The sequence below is a fragment of the Podarcis liolepis genome (assembly GCF_965112155.1).
Source record: "Podarcis liolepis genome assembly, chromosome: 13".
Taxonomy (NCBI): domain Eukaryota; kingdom Metazoa; phylum Chordata; class Lepidosauria; order Squamata; family Lacertidae; genus Podarcis; species Podarcis liolepis.
Window position 1 is genome coordinate 43746454 of NC_139573.1, and position 21054 is coordinate 43767507.

The 21054-nt window shown below is 48.4% G+C and overlaps 1 protein-coding gene across 1 annotated transcript in view; it reads right to left on the reverse strand.

The window, feature by feature from the left end:
• RND2 (Rho family GTPase 2) overlaps window positions 1–21054 on the reverse strand; it is a 53609-nt gene that overhangs the window by 31007 nt on the left and 1548 nt on the right. Inside the window, exon 2 of the mRNA XM_083470295.1 lies at window positions 20745–20832. Coding sequence (XP_083326421.1) covers window positions 20745–20832 — 88 coding nt within the window. The remainder of the gene's footprint in view (window positions 1–20744; window positions 20833–21054) is intronic.

Below are 21054 nucleotides of genomic sequence, written 5' to 3' on the forward strand. Positions count from 1 at the left end.
CAGGATGGGGTATTAAGTGTGTCAAAACAGTCGTGATCCAATGATCCCCAGATGGTGGAGATGTCAGGCACTATCCTGGTGCAAGGCATCTTCACTTGGTCGCGAGAGGCTGATAGCCAGGTGCAAAATACGCCTGGCTGATTTTGAACACTACCCTCCATTCCAGATTGCGGGGGTGGGGAGAGAACCTACTTCGTATCAGGCCGAGGGAAAGCAATGTACTGAACCCGACGTCCCTGTAAAAATCCAGTGCAACTGAAGAACCATTGTGCAGTTTCTTTTCCCAGTAGTGATGTATGGAAGGGAGAGCTGAACCATAACGAAGGCTGATCGCCGAAGAATGGATGCTTTTGAATTATGGTGCTGGAGGAGACTCTTGAGAGTCCCATGGACTGCAAGAAGATCAAACCTCTCCATTCTGAAGGAAATCAGCCCTGAGTGCTCACTGGAAGGACAGATCGTGAAGCTGAGGCTCCAATTCTTTGGCCACCTCATGAGAAGAGAAGACTCCCTGGAAAAGACCCTGATGTTGGGAAAAATGGAGGGCACAAGGAGAAGGGGACAACAGAGGACGAGATGGTTGGACAGTGTTCTCGAAGCTACCAGCATGAGTTTGACCAAACTGCGGGAGGCAGTGGAAGACAGGAGTGCCTGGTGTGCTCTGGTCCATGGGGTCACGAAGAGTTGGACACGACTAAATGACTAAACAACACCACCACCCAAACAATTTTTCGGTCCACATCCCCTTCCCCAGCCTTGAACACCCCACCACCCAGCGGAAAAGGATGTACCAAGTTTATCCTCCATCCCCAACAAAACAAAACTGCACGAGAAATAGCCGATCAATTGTCCCCATGCCAGGGCCTGCCAAAGGAAAAGCAGAACCAGCAGGATTTGGGTCTATAGAATCTAGACTGGTCCCCAGGCTCAAGCCGGAGAAATCCACCACCCCATTATCTAAGAAATGCAGTCAGCCTGGATTTACCAGAAGTGGCCTGGAGTGCGAACACCTCCAAAAGCCAATTAAAATCGCTGTGAAGGTCTGGCCGGTTCACTAAAGAGCAGCAGCTAAAACCTTGCCAGAGAGAGAGCGAGAGCACTGCAGAATTAAAAGCATCTCTCTTCCAAATCACTCTCTTTTAGCCTGGATTACTCAGTCTGTATACTAATAAGCAACATGCGGTTAGGGCACTAATTTGAGCCCTCCTGCACACCCCCTGTGATCCAGCTTCGAGTGGAAAGGGGAGAGGAAGCAATTGTACATGTTTTTCTAAGTGCAGTGTTTCGAAAACAAAAAAGTGACCATGGATGCGCAAACAGCAATGACCAGACCCCAGAACATGACGATGGAAGAGGCTGGTACAGACATAGACATTCATCAAGTGTTCCACCATCCTAGTCCGGCCATAGTTTTCAGGAGTGGAGCAAATCCAAAATGGTCAAAGGTCTGGAAACGATGCCTTATGAGGAACGGCTAAGGGAGCTGGGCATGTTTAGCCTGGAGAAGAGGAGGTTAAGGGGTGATATGATAGCCATGTTCAAATATATTAAAGGATGTCACATAGAGGAGGGAGAAAGGTTGTTTTCTGCTGCTCCAGAGAAGCGGACACGGAGCAATGGATCCAAACTACAAGAAAGAAGATTCCACCTCAACATTAGGAAGAACTTCCTGACAGTAAGAGCTGTTCGACAGTGGGATTTGCTGCCAAGGAGTGTGGTGGAGTCTCCTACTTTGGAGGTCTTTAAGCAGAGGCTTGACAACCATATGTCAGGAGTGCTCTGATGGTGTTTCCTGCTTGGCAGGGGGTTGGACTCGATGGCCCTTGTGGTCTATTCCAACTCTATGATTCTATGAAATCTGGGGCAGAAAGGCAAGCAAAGGGGGAATGATCAGGAACACAGAGTGAGATTTCCACACACCCCTTGTTTGCAGGCGTCACTTACCCAGACTAGCCTGATCCAGCCAGCAAGGTTTCCGCTCAGTCAGTAACAGCAGCAGCATTCAAACCAGCTTTTAACTGTGGCTGCAAGTGAAGCCACAACACAGTTGCATCCCATAGAACCAAATGGAGCAAACCATGACTCCTGCGGCCAGGCAGCGCATGTTTCGGATTTGGGCTTGTCTGCAAAAGCTGCACGTCTGCCAGCGGGCTATGAATCAGCATGCAACCAAGCCAAAAGCTTAGAGAAAGGAGACCCAATAAGTAAATGGCACGATCGCTCCACGGGAGTCTGCTTGGGAGCTTGCAACAAAGACAGTGGCAGGTGACTCTTCGTAGCTCACAAGGTTCAGAATGCCTCCAAGGCTCTTCTTTGTGCATGGGAACACCAAGAAGCGAGGAATGTGCAAAAACCACATCAGGCTACGCATGCAAATGTCATGGAAGGGAGCATGCACAAAAATGGAATTTCACGCAAATCCCAAGTGTCTATGATTTGGGGATTTTCTCCTTTTGCTTCTCAACACACAGAGCTCCATTCACCCACCCAGAAAGAAAACAGAATGGACCACTGGTTCAGTCGAGCTCAGTAATGTCTTCTGCAGCTCCCCTGTGCTTTAAGTTAGGGACTCTTACCCAGAGATGATGGGGGTTTGAACCTGGGAACTTTTGCATGCAAAGGAGGCAATCTGCACTTGTGCTAAGGCCTCCCCCCTTTTAAAAATAATAATAAAAAATTTCACTCATCCCTCTCTCCCGACAGATGCTGTCTTCACAAGAGCTTTTGGAGCTGCTTCATTACAGAGCAGCCACAAAACCCGCAGTATCAGTTCCCTAATGATCTGGAATTGCTCATCATTTCAGCAGAAGCAAAGTCCTCCATGAATGTATTCAGATAGTTTTCCCCCACTGGACCAACTTGCTCCCCTCTGTTTTCACCAAGACCCCTGCCATGCATGGGAAGTATAAAATCAGACCGACAGAAACACCTACTCCTGGGAGAATAAAGCCACGAAATGAACAGCTCATCAACTCCCAACGATTCCTTCCCAATTCCTTCCACAAGGCTGGAATTGGTTTCCAATGATTTCTCTTGGTGCTGGTCAAATGCGCTCTGGGCGACCCAAAATGGCACACCTGCTCCTTGCAGCACACCTTTTCATGCCTGGCCCAATACCTCATTTTATCCTTTTTCTTTTCTTTCTTTTGTGTGTGTGCAAAAGTCACTATCAGTTATACTGTCCCCATAAGGAACAAGGTCTGCGCGCCACAACATAAAATGTGGGGTACCTCAAATCCACATTAAGGGTAGGCTGCCTCTTCAGAGACACCCTAGCAGGGAGATTCTCTCAAACACTTAAGGTACAGAGTTTTTCACCTTGCCATGGAAATTTCACTTGATCAGGCAATAAGCACCCTAGTAACTAATGTGGGTGTCGCTGTGGATTAGGGCTTGCCGATCAGAAGGTCGGAGGTTCGAATCCCCACGACGGGGTGAGCTCCCGTTGATCGCTCCCTGCTCCTGCCAACCTAGCAGTTCGAAAGTACCTCAAAGTGCAAGTAGATAAATAGGTACCACTCCAGTGGGAAGGTAAATGGCGTTTCTGTGTGCTGCTCTGGTTCACCAGAAGCAGCTTAGTCATTCTGGCCACATGACCCAGAAGCTGTCTGCAGACAAACGCCGGTACGCTTGGCCTATAGAGCGAGATGAGCGCGCAACCCCAGAGTCGTCCAAGACTGGACCTAATGATTAGGGGTACCTTTACCTAGTCATAACAAGTGAAAAAGTATCTAAATTCTGCACCATGACAACACTATTCTACAACCTGAGTAAGTTAATCAAATCAAGTACATTTCTTCCATAATTTATTCTTCTTCTGCCCCTGCTCCAAAGACCAGTTGGAGCCATTTCCATTGCTTCCCTCCCATCTTGAAGCATTTTCACAAGACTTTGCCCAGATGCCCCCTACCCTGCAGCCATAAAGGTAAAGGTAAAGGGACCCCTGACCATTAGGTCCAGTCATGGCCGACTCTGGGGTTGCGGCGCTCATCTCGCTTTACTGGCAGAGGGAGCCGGCGTACAGCTTCCGGGTCATGTGGCCAGCATGACTAAGCCGCTTCTGGCGAACCAGAACAGCGCACGGAAACCCCGTTTACCTTCCCGCTGGAGTGGTACCTATTTATCTACTTGCACTTTGACGTGCTTTCGAACTGCTAGGTTGGCAGGAGCAGGGACCGAGCAACGGGAGCTCACCCCGTCACGGGGATTCGAACCGCCGACCTCTGATCAGCAAGTCCTAGGTTCTGTGGTTTAACCCACAGCGCCACCCGCGCCCCTGCAGCCATAAGGGCTAGTAATTTAACATACTCAAAAAATGCAAGGCATTGCATTCCTAGGGTGCTGAATGTTCCCTTATAAAGGGAGATCCTTGAGACCTGGCTGTCAGCAAAGGGCAGGAGAGAGAAACCTTTTGCAGAATCAGGCTTGACTGAGCAGCTACTTAGCTCCTACACTGCCAGGTGCCCACAAAAGGGGAACGAAGAGCCAGAAGGATACGGGGCATTTAAGCAGCAAGGTCTTCCTAAAGATGACTATTAAACAATAAATAAGTGCAGAAACAGATCAGGAGCCTCCAACAGCTGCTTAACAGGGCAGAAATCGGAAGGCAAGATTTCTCCAGCATGGAAGCACAGTGGGGTGGGGTGGAGTGAAACTTCACCGGTTGGGTTTCTGCCTGTCATACAGTTGTTCAGGCCCTGAGAATCCTTCCAGACTCTACCCCACCCTGCCAAACAGAATGGGAACTGGGGGTGTACTTAGAGCCCCGGTACACTCCACAGAGGAAGCATTGTGGCAGAGTCGATCGCTTTCCCACAAGCTACCATTCACTTGGTTGTGCTCCAGCAGCCATTTCAGGATTCCCCATGTGATGTCATGGCAACGCCACATGCAAATTTCAAATTGCTGGGGGTGGGGAGCGAAGACTCCCATTTATCTTCTGAGCAGGCAACCAAGAGCAGGCCCCCGCTGAGACACGGACAAACTCTGCAACCGCCAACGACATTCTGGAGCCCAGTTTGCCCTCCGCCATGGCACCAGCATCCTCGCAGAAACGGGCCCCGAGAAGGGGGGGGGGAAATCCCCTGCTGCAAAAGGGTGCATTGTCTTCCTGCCCTTGTCATGTTTTTATCGTACGCCTCGAGGTGCTTCACGAAAGAGTGTCTCCTCTCTGGCACAACCAGCAAGGAACGTCGCCGACCGTGCAAAGCCACAGCAGATTTGACACCCCAGTTTCCACTCATCGGAGGAGGGAGGGGAAATGAAAAAGCAATGCAAGTAAACAAGAACTCAAGGAATCCTTGGGACACGTATGCAAACACCTGGTTCCTTCCATTAGTCTGCAAATGGTAGGAATGGAAGGTCCAGGATTCGAAATATGGCCCACTCTCCTAGCAGGGTGCAGCCACCTTTACGTTTCTTTGCAGCCCCTGGTGTGTTAGCAACATACCATCCAGCGCCTCTTCTCCATCATAATAAGACAGCAAATGTAGTGTGGTGCCATTTCTAAGCCCCAAAGTGCCGAGTTCAAATTTAACCACCCCTGTTTTGAATCTGAGGCTGTGAATTCGTGATCATCACAGAACTGGAAGGCGCCCCACGTTTCATCTTGTCGAACCCCCTGGAATGCCTATTTTGAGAACAGAAGAGGTATAAGTAGGCTGTTAGTTCTTTAGCAGGAACTCGGGGAACCTTGTCCACGGGAGCCCCAAAATCCACCTAGATCTGTAATCAATAAAATTGTGGCCATCTCTCATCCAGATCATCGTATGCTCGAGTTTATTAATCTCATCTTACATTTAAACCACAGAGCCTAGGGCTTGCCGATCAGAAGGTCGGCGGTTCGAATCCCTGCAACAGGGTGAGCTCCCGTTGCTCAGTCCCTGCTCCTGCCAGCCTAGCAGTTCGAAAGCACGTCAAAGTGCAAGTAGATAAATAGGTACCACTCCAGCGGGAAGGTAAACGGCGTTTCCGTCCGCTGCTCTGGTTCGCCAGAAGCGGCTTAGTCATGCTGGCCACATGACCCGGAAGCTGTACACCGGCTCCCTCAACCAGTAAAGCGAGATGACCCCAGAGTCGGCCATGACTGGACCTAATGGTCAGGGGTCCCTTTACCTTTTTACATCTAACCGCTGCCCATGTGTGGCACTATGACTGGGCCCGCAATAAACAATCAGACTTCGTGGTGCGTTCCCCTGCCGCACACTGGAGAATGGCGAGAGAGAAAAGCAACTTTTCCCTCAGAAAAAAAGCAATTGGGTATATGATTCTCTGTTAACACCACTCCTGTTTTGAGGTGATGCCAGTGGCGTAGCGTGGGTTGTCAGCACCCGGGGCAAGGCAAGTAATTTGCGCCCCCTAACCCGTGGATTTGTGCCCCCTAACCCTAACCCCCAGATGTTGCGCCCGGTGCGCCCGGCCCCCCCTGCACCCCCCACGCTATGCCACTGGGTGATGCTGTACTCCTGACACCCCACTCTCTAGCCCTTAGCTGTGAAGTGAGGAGCAACAACACAGAGGGGTACCCTCCTTCTCTCCCGCCCCCCACCGCTCTTCCCAACTCTCCAGCTGCCTATTTGTCTCCTTAATCTCATCAACATTCCTCCACATTCTTTATGAGCCGCCTTCCGCAAAGCGGGGGATCTTTATCAGAAGCCGCAGGTTCCCACACTCCTCTCTGAGCTAAATACTCACTGGATGGATGGTGGGAGGGCCGGCTGCACAGGAGAATTCCACAGCCAAAGTCTTTTCTCCATGTTTGGAGTTTTTCAAAAAAGGATGCAAAATGCCTTTCTAAATAAAGATGCTGTTGGCCGCGCTCAGTTTCCTTGAGAAAGGTGCTGGGGTTCAAGCATGCCTGGGAAGCAGGATTTTGCCCTGCCATCACCCAATCCCACATGAGATGTTTGGTAAGGGAAAAGCACAGTCTTCTTGCTACTTCCCATATTCCAACACCAAAGTGTCACATCCAACGCACAGACACTCCAGAGTCCCGGGCGAAGGGAAGCCCGGCTCAAACTAAACAAGCCCCGTCTTGATCCAAATGAAAGCTTCCAAAACTGAAATACAGTGGTACCTCAGGTTACGTACTTAATTCATTCCGGAGGTCTGTTATTAATCTGAAACTGTTCTTAACCTGAGGTACCACTTTAGCTAATGGGGCCTCCTGCTGACGCCGCGCGATTTCTGTTCTCATCCTGAAGCAAAGTTCTTAACCCGAGGTACTATTTCTGGGTTAGCGGAGTCTGTAACCTGAACCGTCTGTAACCTGAAGCGTATGTAACCCGAGGTACCACTGTACAGTGGTACTTCAGGTTACAGAGGTTACACAGCGGCAGTGGGAGGCCCCATTAGCTAAAGTGGTACCTCAGGTTAAGAACAGTTTCAGGTTAAGAATGGACCTCCGGTAAAATGTGAAGTTTTTTATGGTTAAAGTAAGTGTGGGGGGGGGGAGAGATGGTTAGAAATTATGATATATGTAAACTGCTAAAGATGAAGTAAAATAAAAATCAGATAGGTGGGACTTGGGGAATCCCACTTAACAATGTTTAGAAAAATAAGGATATGACAAGAATTTGTTTGTATTGTTTGTCTTTTCTGTTTGTGTATTTTATTTGTGTTATAAAATGAGTAAAAAAAAATTTTTGGGAAAAAAGTAAGAATGGACCTCTGGAACGAATTAAGTTCTTAACCCGAGGTACCACTGTGTACACCCACTGACTGCTGTGTGTTCTTGGGCAAAGGCAAAGTTTTAGCATCCTCAGTCAGGCATGTATTGAGCACCAGGACTCAGATCCACAGAAAGCCAGGGTGGCATCCTGGCTTACAGATTGCACTATGGCCAGAGAGCCCCAGGTTCAAGGCATTGCTCTCACCTTGCGCCGGTCACACTTTCTGTGCACAACCAACCTCACGAGTAGGTAAACTCAGTGCGCAAGCCTGAGCACCACTGAGGAAGCGCTGGAGAAAAAATTGTAATAAAATAATGAATGAACTGAACCCACCATAGCTCACTCAGTAGAAACTCTTAATCACAGGCTCATGGGTTCAAGTCCTACGCTGGGCAAAAGATTACTACTTTTCAGGGGGTTGGACTAGATGACCCTCAGGGTCCCTTCCAACTCTGATTCTAAGTAATGATTGAGCACATCGGACCATGTGCCAAGTGTTATTTTGCTCACTGCTAAAAACAAAGATCATGGCCACTGGTTCCATCACCTCCTGGCAAATAGAAGGGGAAGAAATGGAGGCAGTGAGAGATTTTACTTTCTTGGGCTCCATGATCACTGCAGATGGTGACAGCAGCCACGAAATTAAAAGACGCCTGCTGCTTCTTGGGAGGAAAGCAATCACAAACCTAGACAGCATCTTAAAAAGCAGAGACATCACCTTGCCGACAAAGGTCCGTATACTAAAAGCTATGGTTTTCCCAGTAGTGATGTATGGAAGTGGGAGTTGGACCATAAAGAAGGCTGATCGCCGAAGAATGGATGCTTTTGAATTATGGTGCTGGAGGAGACTCTTAAGAGTCCCATGGACTGCAAGAAGATCAAACCTATCCATTCTGAAGGAAATCAGCCCTGAGTGCTCACTGGAAGGACAGATCCTGAGGCTGAGGCTCCAATACTTTGGCCTCCTCATGAGAAGAGAAGGCTCCCTGGAAAAGACCCTGATGTTGGGAAAGATGGAGGGCACAAGGAGAAGGGGACGACAGAGGACAAGATGGTTGGACAGTGTTCTCAAAGCTACCAACATGAGTTTGACCAAACTGCGGGAGGCAGTGGAAGACAGGAGTGCGTGGCGTGCTCTGGTCCATGGGGTCACAAAGAGTCAGACACAACTAAACGACTAAACAACAACAACAAAGTAGTCCAAGAAGCCTTTTATGGCTCACTCAGCTCATGCAAGCTTTCATTTCATTTAACCCACAACTCTCCAAACGGCATTAGGTTTCTTTCTCTAGACAATTTTATTTCATTACCCCACTGGGCCAGCAACTGATTTCTGAAAAGTTATGAAGTGTTACCTAAGGCTAACATTCATCCAGTGCTTTACCAGCTGCACTGGCTCCCGGTGGAGTACAGGGTCAGGTTTAAGGTGCTGGTTTTGACCTTTAAAGCCCTATGTGGCCTAGGACCCTCGTACCTACAGGACCGCCTCTCCTGGTATGCCCCGCGGAGGACCTTAAGGTCCACAAATGACAACATTTCGGAGGTCCCAGGTCGCAAGGTGGTTAGATTGGTCTCAACTAGGGCCAGGGCCTTTTCAGTACTGGCCCCGACGTGGTGGAATGCGCTGTCTCAAGAGACTAGAGCCCTGCGAGACTTGACATCTTTCCGCAGGGCCTGCAAGACAGAGCTGTTCCTCCTGGCCTTTGGTTTGGACTCAGTCTGACCCTTATGTTTCCCTCCCCTTATGGTCTTGATTTATCAGCTATTTTAAAATGAGGCTGCATATTAAATTGCATTTTAACCTGTATTTTAAATGTGTGTGTTTTTTCTCTTTCCCCCCTATTATGTTATTACTGTGATTTTATTGGTGTTCGCCGCCCTGAGCCCAGCTTTGGCTGGGGAGGGTGAGGTATAAATAAAATTATTTATTATTATTATTATTATTATTATTATTATTATTATTATTATTATTAATTGCCCTTGGGAGCTAGCTGTTGATCTCTGGTACTTAGAGGCTGGCACTCTGCACATCCTCAGAGACGTTCTCCTCTATGATCTTCAAATGTTATCTTCAAATTCTAAAGATGGGAGATGGCACAAGCTTGTTTTTTCTTGCTCTGGAGGGCCGGAACCGAACCAATAGATTCAGGGTACAAGAAAAATGAGATTCCAACTAAACACCAGGAAGAACTTTCTGGCGGGAAGAGCTGTTCGACAGTGGAACGGATTCCCTCAGAAGGTTGTGGACTCTCCTTCCTGGAGGTTTTTAAGCAGGGGTTGGGTGGCTATCCGTCATGGATGCTTTAGCTCAGATTCCTCCATTGAGGGGTTGGACTAGGGTATTTCACATATTCTCAGCCTCAGATTCAAAACAGGGGCGCACTTTGAAATTTGCTATCTCCTTGTGACGCTTCCCTCACCATTCCTGTCCCTGTGAAAGTCGTTTTCAGGATCGCTGCATCGCCCAAGTTGAACGGCACCCCCCCCTTCCCCTCTGCTCTCCACACACCAAGTTTTGCATCCATCCATCAGCACAGACCTTATCCAAGCAATTTCAGCAGCCGCGCACATTCTCTGGGGAAAGAGGAAGAGAAAAATCGATAAGCCGTTTCCCTCGCTTCGGCTACTTCACCAATCTCTGAAGAGCACCAAGGAAAACAGAGACCAGCAAGTGCTTTATCTCTCGCCGAGCCGGCAGCTCGCACAATGCTTTTTTTAAAAAGAAAAGAAAAGAAAATAGAAATTTGGGGTCAAATCTGCTGGGGTCCAAGGGAACGGGTGTTTGGTGACTCTGCAAAACAGAGCGCAGAAGCAGCAGCCCAGGAAAAGATGCAAAGGTTAGCTCTACTTTTCCTCCAGCACTTTGCACAAACTAGGGAAAGAAACCAGAACCATGGAAGTAGAATTATCAATTCATGCCCGAGGAAGTGTTTTTTTTATAACTTGAAAGCTTGCATAATCGTATACCAAGCTATGTTGTTCCAGTAAAAAGGATCTTTTACCCGCTTTGTATTGTATTTCCAGTGCTTTGGGGCAAATGACAATAAAACACACACACAGAGGGCCAGACTAGACAAGCTAAAGGTGTGAGCGTTTAATATGCCCAGTTCCCACCCCACCCCCTTCTAAATTTAAGCTGTTGAGAAAATAAGAGGATATTGATAGGTACACTGGTGTGGTAGGAGTCGGGCAAGGGTTCAGCTTCCTTCGGAAACTTCCCTCTAGAGACAAGTGGCAGCTTAGAGGGGCAGGATGGAAAAAACCCTCCCCACACCCCACATTTCCCAACTTCCCCCCTGTGGCTGTTATTCTGGGGGGAAAACAACACTGGAGACAGTGAAGTGAAACCACCTGGCTGCCTTCAAGATCTCACCCAGTTTGGTCCTCTGTCATCCTCCACATCCCCCCGGAAACTCAACCACAATGTGCTTTTTGCTTAAACCCTTAGCTCCCCCAAACAATCCCCGACCAAACCCAACAGTGATGCAGCTACAACATCTGTGGTCCAGCGCCAAGGGCCTTCTGGCGGTTCCCTCGCTGTGAGAAGCCAAGTTATAGGGAACCAGGCAGAGGGTCTTCTCGGTAGTGGCGCCCGCCCTGTGGAACGCCCTCCCACCAGATGTCAAAGAGTAAAATAACTACCAAACTTTTAGAAGACATCTAAAGGCAGCCCTGTTTAGGGAAGCTTTTAATGTTTAATAGGTTATTGTATTTTAGTGTTTTATTGGAAGCCGCCCAGAGTGCCTGGGGGGACCCAGCCAGATGGGCGGGGTATAAATAATAAATTATTATTATTATTATTATTATTATTATTATTATTATTATTATTATTATTATTATTATTGTCTCCATTTGTGAAGTTTGTGATCTCTTTCAGCTTCTGCCTTCTGGAAGAAGGTACAGGGTTATAAAGACTAGGACTAGCCGTCTGAGTAACAGTTTCTATCCAAAAGCGATTTTGGTTTTAAACGCAGTGTAAGGTCGTCTCTATGGGAGTATACTGTATTTAATTATGGGGTATCAGAGTTTTTAGGGGGCTAACCAGGCTGGGATGGCTGGGATAGCAGGCATGTTGGTTTTTGAATGTCTGATGTAGATTTTTTCCAATTTCGTTGTTCTGTATGGGACAAGGACAATAAAGATTATCGTTATCGTATTATCGTTTTGTAAGTGCGGTGGGTGGAGAACCTGGGGTCCTGATCATTATGTTTGGGGCTGATGGGAGGGGGAGTCCGACCTGGTCTGGAGGGCCTCAGGTTTCCCACTCCTGCTATAAAGCATCGCATAGTGAGATGGAGGCAAATAAACAGCAATGACGAACTGAAACACACGTCCCCATCGTTCCCATGAAATCCAACTATGGAGCAGAAACACTCATCACACGGAAAACCTGTAGCAACTCAACTCTTTAAGTGGGTCTCTTACTGTGGATTTGGGTTTTGGTTAAAAAGCACCACCACAACAAATGAAATAGGCTTTTACATTCTAGACCAGGGTTTCCCAAACTTGATCTCCCGCTGTTTTTGGACTACAACTCCCATCTTCTCTAGCCAGCAGGACAAGTGGTCAGGGATGATGGGAACTGTAGTTGGAGACCCAAGTTTGGGGAAACCCATACAGTGGTACCTCCGGTTACGAACTTAATTCATTCTGGAGGTTTGTTCTCAACCTGAAACTGCTTGTAACATGAGGCGCGCTTTTGCTAAAAAGCGCTGGTGGCGCTCAACTTCCGTTCACATCCTGGGGCAAAGGTCGCAACCCAGAGCATCTACTTCTGGGTTAGCGGAGCTTATAACCCGCAGCGTTCACAAGAGAGATGGTACGTAACACAAGGTTCCACTGTACGGTGGTACCTTGGGTTACAGGCGCTTCAGGTTACAGACTCCGCTAACCCAGAAACAGTACCTCAGGTTAAGAACTTTACCTCAGGATGAGAACAGAAATTATGCGGCAGCAGAAGGCCCCATTAGCTAAAGTGGTACCTCAGGTTAAGAACAGTTTCAGGTTAAGAATTGACCTCTGGAACGAGTTAAGTTCTTAACCCGAGGTACCACTGTATAGGAAAATGCCCACACCCCCAATCTCCACCCCATTTGTAGCTGATGGATTGATTTTGGCTCCTTTTTGGGGGTGGGTGGGAATGCTCATCACAATGGCTTCCTTCCACCCCCTTCCTCTTTTGGATTTTAAAACGGCTGCCTGCTGTGATATCCGAAGCGCTGCCTTTCACTGCTTAAAAGGAGGCTGCTGCCAGAGGCAGGGGCGGCGGCAGCTGGAGGAGAGCCTCGTTCCTGGAGGGACGCATTTGTCAGCGCGCTTGCGAGGAGAAGAAATAAATGGCAGGGGACATCGCAAGTGACTTGCACAAAATGAAGCTCTGGGCCAGACATGATGCCAAGGCATCTGGGAGAAGCCTGCATGATTCAGGACAGCCCAAAGCCTGTTTCGAGGGGGGGGGGAAGACACCAATCCTTTATTCGTTTATAGGCATACTGGGAACTGTCAGCACATGAGCAGCATAGCTGGCAGGAACCTGGGCAAAACCAAAGCACTGGTCTGGACGTGACGCTGGCTAGCCTTGCGGGAAGCAGAACAGTCATACCTTGGGTTAAATATGCTTCAGGTTGAGCGTTTTCGGGTTGCGCTCTGCGTCGACCCAGAAGTAACAGAACACGTTAGTTCTGGGTTTCGCAGCTCGCACATGCGCAGACGCTCAAAATGATGTCATGCGCAGAAGCGGCAAATCGCGACCCGCGCATACGCAGTTGCAGATTGCATTCTACTCAGGATGCGAACGGGGCTCTGGAATGGATCCCGTTCGCATCCAGATGTACCACTGTATTTTGGAGGGAGGGATGCCTAATTTTGGGTGGGCCAAGACTTTATTTCAAGGTGCAAACATTCCCTTATTCCTCAGTGTGGCCTAGGGGCATGATGCATTTGAGAACCATGCTTCAATGCAGTCCTTTAGGACAGTGTGTGTGTGTGTGTGTGTGTGTGTGTGTGTGAGTGTGTGCATGCGCGCGGACACACACGTGTTAGGGCTGGTTGATATATCAATATATCGTCCAAAACCAGTTTGAAGTTCATATCGTGATTTCAGTTTCGTAATTTTTGACCGGGCAATATATCGCGAATCACGGTGCATGTTAGGGCTGGGCGATATATCATCCAAAACTGGTTCATATCGTGATAATCTGTTTCATAACTTTTGACCTGGCGATATATCGTGAATCATGGTATACAATACAGTGGTGCCCCGCAAGACGAATGCCTCGCAAGACGAAAAACTCGCTAGACGAAAGGGTTTTGCGGTTTTTGAGCTGCTTTGCAAGACGAATTTCCCTATGGGCTTGCTTCGCAAGACGAAAATGTCTTGCAAGTTTGTTTCCTTTTTCTTAACACTGTTAATACAGTTGCGACTTGACTTCGAGGAGCAACTCATAGAACGCAGTGTGGTAGCCTTTTTTGAGGTTTTTGGTGATTTTTGAAAGCTTTTCCAAAACTTTTCCGACACCGTGCTTCGCAAGACGAAAAATTCGCTAGACGAAAAAACTCACGGAACGAATTAATTTTGTCTTGCGAGGCACCACTGTACAGTGGTGCCCTGCAAGATGAATGCCTCGCAAGACGGAAAACTCGCTAGACGAAAGAGTTTTCCGTTTTGGAGGTGCTTCACAAAACGAATCTCCTATGGGCTTGCTTCGCAAGACGAAAATGTCTTGCGAGTTCCTGCGGGTTTTTCCCCCTTCCTCCCCCTTTTCTAAGCCGCTAAGCTGCTTATCAGCTGATCCGATAAGCCGATAAAAACCGCTAATAGCGCTAATCCGCTAATCTGTCAATGGGTTTGCTTCGCAAGACGAAAAAACCGCTAGACAAAGAGAATCACAGAACGGATTCTTTTTGTCTTGCGAGGCACCACTGTATGTGCGCTATGCAAAAATCACAATGTGGAGGAAACCATGAAGCAAGCCAGTGCTTCTCTCGATTCCTGCAGCCCCTGTTAACTCTGCAGCGAATCACAAGAGCAGGCACCGGCAAAAATCACAATGCATGAAAAACTGTGAAGCCAGCCGATGCCTGTCTACATAGCTCCATCCTTATTTCAGACACTGTGATATAGCAGTACATTGCATTTTTTAGCTGGTGATATATTACGATGCTGAAAACCAGATATCGCCCAGCCCTAGTGCGTGCGTATCAAAGGGTTCTGATTCCCAGTCGTGGAGGGTGCATGATATGGGGTGGTCTTAAGCTTATTTTGGGGTACAGGGGCATGTGAACATCAGTCCCTTATTCAGGCTGGTGTGCTGAATAAGGAACCAGGAACCAAGCTTCGCCTCACATACAGCAGCTCATGAGACCCAAGCTAGACCGAAAGAGGTGCAAGAGTGGTTGCACTGGTACAAGACAACCCACTTAAGACTCTGAAACCATTTGTAGTCCCACCAGCGCTGTCGTTCCTGCCCCCAGCGTCCCCCAAAGGACTACTGTTCACCAGAGTCTCTAGAGAAGGATGGCTGTAAAGGAGGAAGAGAACAAACGGAACAGAACAACAGTACAGATGGCATTCCTCCTTTGCGAGGAAGGAAAAACCACGGGTACCTATTCAAAGCTACTCATCAGTTCTTTATATGGTCAGGGATTGGGGCGGGGGAGAAAACCTCTGCAAGCCACTTCCCAGAAGACCAAGCCTTGGGAGAGATAAGACACCACCAGGAGTTGGGGGGATTTTAATTAGGAAGTGACCAAGGGCTTCCACCACCTGCAATTACGGACAGGTGGATCGGTCTAGTTTGCACGAGTTCATCCTGGATGCCTGTTCCATCCTGTTTCCACTTCAATGTTAACATTTTAAAACCGGTGCCAAGAAAACCCCACCGTATTTAAATTCATCTTTTATCTCAAAGCACACATTTCTAAATGCATTTTATCCTAAAATACACTTCTCGGCTGAAAAAAGGGGCCAATAAAGAAATAAAATTCAGAGAAGCTCAGAAGTGGGAGAATAATTATGTTCCGATCAGTGGATTTTAGCCTGGGAGACACGAATTAGGTGGGCTTGCTTAAAAATGCAGACCAAACAAAATCCGCCCTCATCCCTATCTGTAATGCAGTGAGATAACACACATACACACAAACAAACAAACAAACACATAAAGGATGTCAAATTACATATTGCCAGGGAAGGAAGAAGGCAATCAAAGCTTCCTTATGGAAATAGTGAGAGTTGTGGTGGTATTGTTTATAAAGGCTGGGAGAGAGCTTTTGTGGAGACCGAAGCCCAGAAGGGCTTCACTTGAGGTAGGCTATTCGCGGTTCTCACCCAGTAGTGATGTATGGAAGTGAGAGCTGGTCCATAAAGAAGTCTGATCGCCGAAGAATTGATGCTTTTGAATTATGGTGCTGGAGGAGACTCTTGAGAGTCCCATGGACTGCAAGAAGATCAACCCTATCCATTCTGAAGGAAATCAGCCCTGAGTGCTCACTGGAAGGACAGATCCTGAAGCTGAGGCTCCAATATTTTGGCCACCTCATGAGAAGCGAAGACTCTCTGGAAAAGACCCTGATGTTGGGAAAGATGGAGGGCACAAGGAGAAGGGAACGACAGAGGATGAGATGGCTGGACAGTGTTCTCGAAGCTACCAGCATGAGTTTGACCAAACTGCGGGAGGCAGTGGAAGACAGGAGTGCCTGGCATGCTCTGGTCCATGGGGCCACAAAGAGTTGGACACGACTAAACAACTAAACAACAACAATTCGCGGTCCTCAGCTTTGCCTCTGAAACAAGATTTTCAGAAGGAATGACTAGGGAGGCTTAAGGTGAGCTATGAAACTTGACTGCAGTTGCCAGGACTCGACACGGAAATAACCTAAGCATTAACAAAAGAGAAAGCCTCTAGGCAGCAGCAATTGACCCCTGCGTTATTGGGGATTATGGATTCGCTGCAACTTCCAAACAGACCGGAGCTTCTCGCTTCGAAATAAAAACACACTTACCACATTTCCCAAAGGAAGCATTTGGGAATGAAGAGTTGAAAAACTAACACCAAGAGGTGCAGGATTTAAATGGTTACACTTGTTTCCTCCTCGTTATTAGCTTTAAAATAGTTTCAGGATAAAAGCAGCAATGTAACAGAGAATCCTTCTTTTTTAAAAAAGCTAACAAGAGACAGTGGCAGAGAATTAGAACAGGGGTCAGCAAACTTTTTCAGCAGGGGGCCGGTCCACTGTCCCTCAGACCTTGGGGGGGCGCACTATATTTTGGGGGGGGGGGGATGAACGAATTCCTATGCCCCACAAATAACTCAGAGATGCATTTTAAATAAAAGGACACATTCTACTCATGTAAAAACACGCTGATTCCCAGACTGTCTGCTGGCCGGATTCAGAAGGCCGGATTGGGCCGGATCCGGGCCCCGGGCCTTAGTTTGCCCACCCATGAATTAGAACATCCACTGCTGTTCCTATCAGGAAGACTTAACGTTCCTTTACATTCTTGCCACCCTCCCTCCAGACTTGCAGCCCTTGCAATGCAATAAATTAAGCAGCTGTAACTCCTATTCTCCCTTGCAGACAGTTTCTGTGCTCAGAAATGTTCCTAATCAATTACTTTGGGCATGTGAGCACCACCACCCGAGTGCTCAAATCTCGGAGGGTTTCTGCTCCAAGCCAGCCAAGGGCAGGCACATCCTTCCAAGAGCATTCAAAGCTGCTTTGCCGGACCAGACTGAAAAGCCACCCATTCTGGAGCAGGATTGCAGGGGCTGTAGAACAAATGTCTGAGCCCTGGGTGGAACGAGAGGCTTCATTTATCCCACCAGTAGCATAACCCCTTCCTTGCTGCATGGCAAAGTGCATACGAAACAGGACGGCTAATTTCTAAGTCCTTTGGGATGCGGCAAACGCAGGTGTCATACCCCACAACATTTCTCTGATGAAAACAGGGGCATCCTATTCCATGATTGGGATGCGGGTGGCTCTGTGGTCTACACCACAAGCCTAGGGCTTGTCGATCAGAAGGTTGGTGGTTCGAATCCCCACAATGGGGTGAGCTCATTAAACATTGAAAAACTTCCTTATACAGGCCTGCCCTCAGATGTCTTCTAAAGGTTGTATAGTTCCTTTATCTCCTTGGCTCAGGGGTCACCTAACTCCATACCCTCCTACATTTCTCCAATGAAAATAGGGACATCTTAAGGAAAAGTGGGACATTCCAGGATCTAATCAGAAACCAAGCCGGCTTCTGTAAATAGGGTGTACTTGGAGGGTCTGGAGTCAGAGGCAAAAATCCCTCTACAGAAGTACGGTAAAGGACCCCTGGACAGTTAAGTCCAGTCAATGGCGACTCTGGGGTTGTGGCACTCATCTCACTTTCAGGCCGAGAGAGCTGGCGTTTGTCCACAGACAGCTTTCCAGGTTATGTGGCCAGCATGACTAAACCACTTCTGGCACAATGGGACACAGTGACGGAAACCAGAGTGCACGGAAACGCTGTTTACCTTTCCGCTGGAACGGCCCCTATTTATCTCCTTGCACTGGTGTGCTTTCAAACTGTTAGGTTGGCAGAAGCTGGGACAGAGCAACGGGAGCTCACTCTGCTGCGGGGATTCAAACTGCTGACCTTCTGATCAGCAAGTCCAAGAGGCTCAGTGTTTTGGACCACATCACCACCCCTCCTGTGACATTGAGAAGCCCTTTCTATCCTGGCTTATATCTGAGGGATGGGGAGCCTGGGGCCAGCCACATGTTGCTAGGAGCAACATCCCAGCCTACCGGCTAGGAAGTGGAAATCTATCGATGTCCGGTGTGCCACAGGTAGCCCACACCTTTCCAAACCGATGGTGAACACCATCCCTAAAAGCCTCTCATCTCCAAGTGCAGTTTTCGGTCATTAGCATACACGGCTTAATAAGACACCTATAGACCAACCCTCTGCCAATTTGCCACGAGCCTAGCTGATCCGTTACGAAGCATTTCTGCGACTCTCCTCCCTTGGCCAGACTGCAGAGTCTGTGGCTGCAGCTCGCTCGCCTGTTAGCCACGGAACGTTTGCCAGCTCCAAACAACGCTCGTGTCTCTGTGCCGTTAGCTTTGTGATCGTTTTGTGCACCGCGCTCCGGCCTCCCACAGCAGGAGGATTGTTTGCTCGCTTCCTCCTCCCACAGCCCAAGGAAGAGACGCTCTTTTCTCTACCCAGACAGAAGAGCCTTTCTGCAGCCTCCCGAAGAGCCACCGGCAATTTCGCCACAGCTGCACTGCACACAGGAGAGCCCTTTACGCAACTCGACAAAAGCAGGCGAGAGGTGCCGTGCCAAGGGAAGGCTCTGGCCGTGCCAATCGCGAGGCTGCGAAGTTAATAAATGCAAAAGCTGGAGTCGAGGCAGAGGAAAGAAGAAGCCCCGGTAGTTTGGGTGATCCTTCTCTCCATCCCTCTCAAAACAAAACAAAAATGGGGACATTTATCCTACACATCATGGCCAAAGCATTGCATCTTCTTCTGTTCCTCCTCTGTAGCATCAAGCCTGAAGCACAACATCGTCCCTTCTCTCGCATATGGAAAACCACAAAAAATGGGGGGTTTTGTGGGGTGGAGGGGTTACAAATAAAAGGCAAAAGGCATAAAAGGAAGCCAGGCTGAGCCAGACAACCCCCAGAATTGCTTCCAGGACCCAGCTGCTTCTAAAATGCTGGCAAGAACTCAACGTTCCCTCTTTGCAGGCAAATCAAGTACGAAAACGGGCCCTTCTCCCCTTACATTCCTTCCAGGGGCGAGGTCTGCCCTCGGATCCGGAGCTTTTCGTGCCTCATTCATTCTTGGCCTCACCCTGAATCTCAGAATTCATTCTGTACCTTCTGACAGGTACTCCTAGGCAGGTGCTACCAGGAAACAGGACACCAAAAATAAAGAGGCCACAGAGTGGATAGGAAGGCAGTACTTTAATTACTGCAGGTGAGGGCGGGGGGGGGTGGAAGAGGCAGGGAGGGGTCCTTAAATGAAATTGGAAAGCTCCAGCATCATAATTTCCACCCCACCCAATTTTAGCCAGATCATGTTATCCCCCTATAACCTTTTCAAGAAAGTAGGTAAAGCAGGCCAGCCCCACATAATCCAGAGAGGGTTATGAGCGGTGTTATAGTTGAGGGGGGAAATTTTATATAAGGGATATCCGAGATGGGATTTGAAGCAGGTCTTAGCAGCAGAACCACCTTGTAATGCTGATGCCCAGCTCTGGGAGAAGCAAACTCTGAGCATATACAAAGAGTCTTTCTCTCACCACCAGTTCATCACAACTGCTCCCCCCAACAAAGGGCTTGATGTGTAACTAGGTTTTACTAGACCAGGATCCAAGTACCAGTGCTTAGCCGAAACATATGAAAGAGAGATTTTCCCCTTACCGCATTTGAGATTAAGGGAAAGGGTTTTCCAGAGAACAGCACAGACTTGAGCCTTGGGGTAAAATTATAATAATCCCAAGAACGTATGCAAGGAGAATGCTGGAAAACACTGGGCGAGTGTTGACGGCAATTTCTGGAGCCAAGAGAAAAAGGGAACCTGATAATCCTTTGTGGAAGTCAGTGGGAGAAATTTAAAGCCTGATGGTGGTTTAACTCCGAGTGTTTCCCAAACTTGGGTGTCCAGCTGTTTTCGGACTACAACTCCCATCATCCCTAGTTAGCAAGGATGATGAGAGTTGTAGTCCAAAAACAGCAGGAGACCTAAGTTTGGGAAACACTGGTTAAACTAATGCTCCAAGTTAAAACTATAAGGGAGGAAAGTATTCACCCAAACCCATGCGAAGCACAAAACTTCCAAACCAGGCAGCTGCAGCCAGGAAAGAAAGATCTTCCAAGCAAGGTTAGGAATGGTCAAGGAAAAGAAGGAAACAAACAAATAAACTGTCCCTTGTACGGCAGTGGTGCTAAAACTCCTGGAATCACTCAGAGGGCACATTCATTTGGGTAAACAGGAATATGTCGCAAAAACCCTCAACTGGGACAGGCAAAATTCAGCCCAGTTACCAGTTCCAGAGCGCTCCCTGCCCCCAACCCAAGTTTCTGCTCCTCACTCACCTGATGTGTCCCACATGTTGAGTTCGATACGCTGCTTTTCGATCTCAAAACTGGCCGTGTAGTTCTCGAACACCGTGGGGACATAGTTCTGCAAGGGGGGGACAGCGGAGACAACAGAACGCATGAAACCACAGAATTTCATGCCATGCCGCCGACTGGGAGAAACACCCCCCCCCCCACTGCAAGCACCCCCAACCCAGAACTCGCACATCTCGGCCCCTGACACACTTGCAGCCGGACCTCAAAACCCCAAGAGCAACGCTCCGTTTCTGAAAGCAAACATTTACGGTGCACGCCTCTGCCTCTGGAA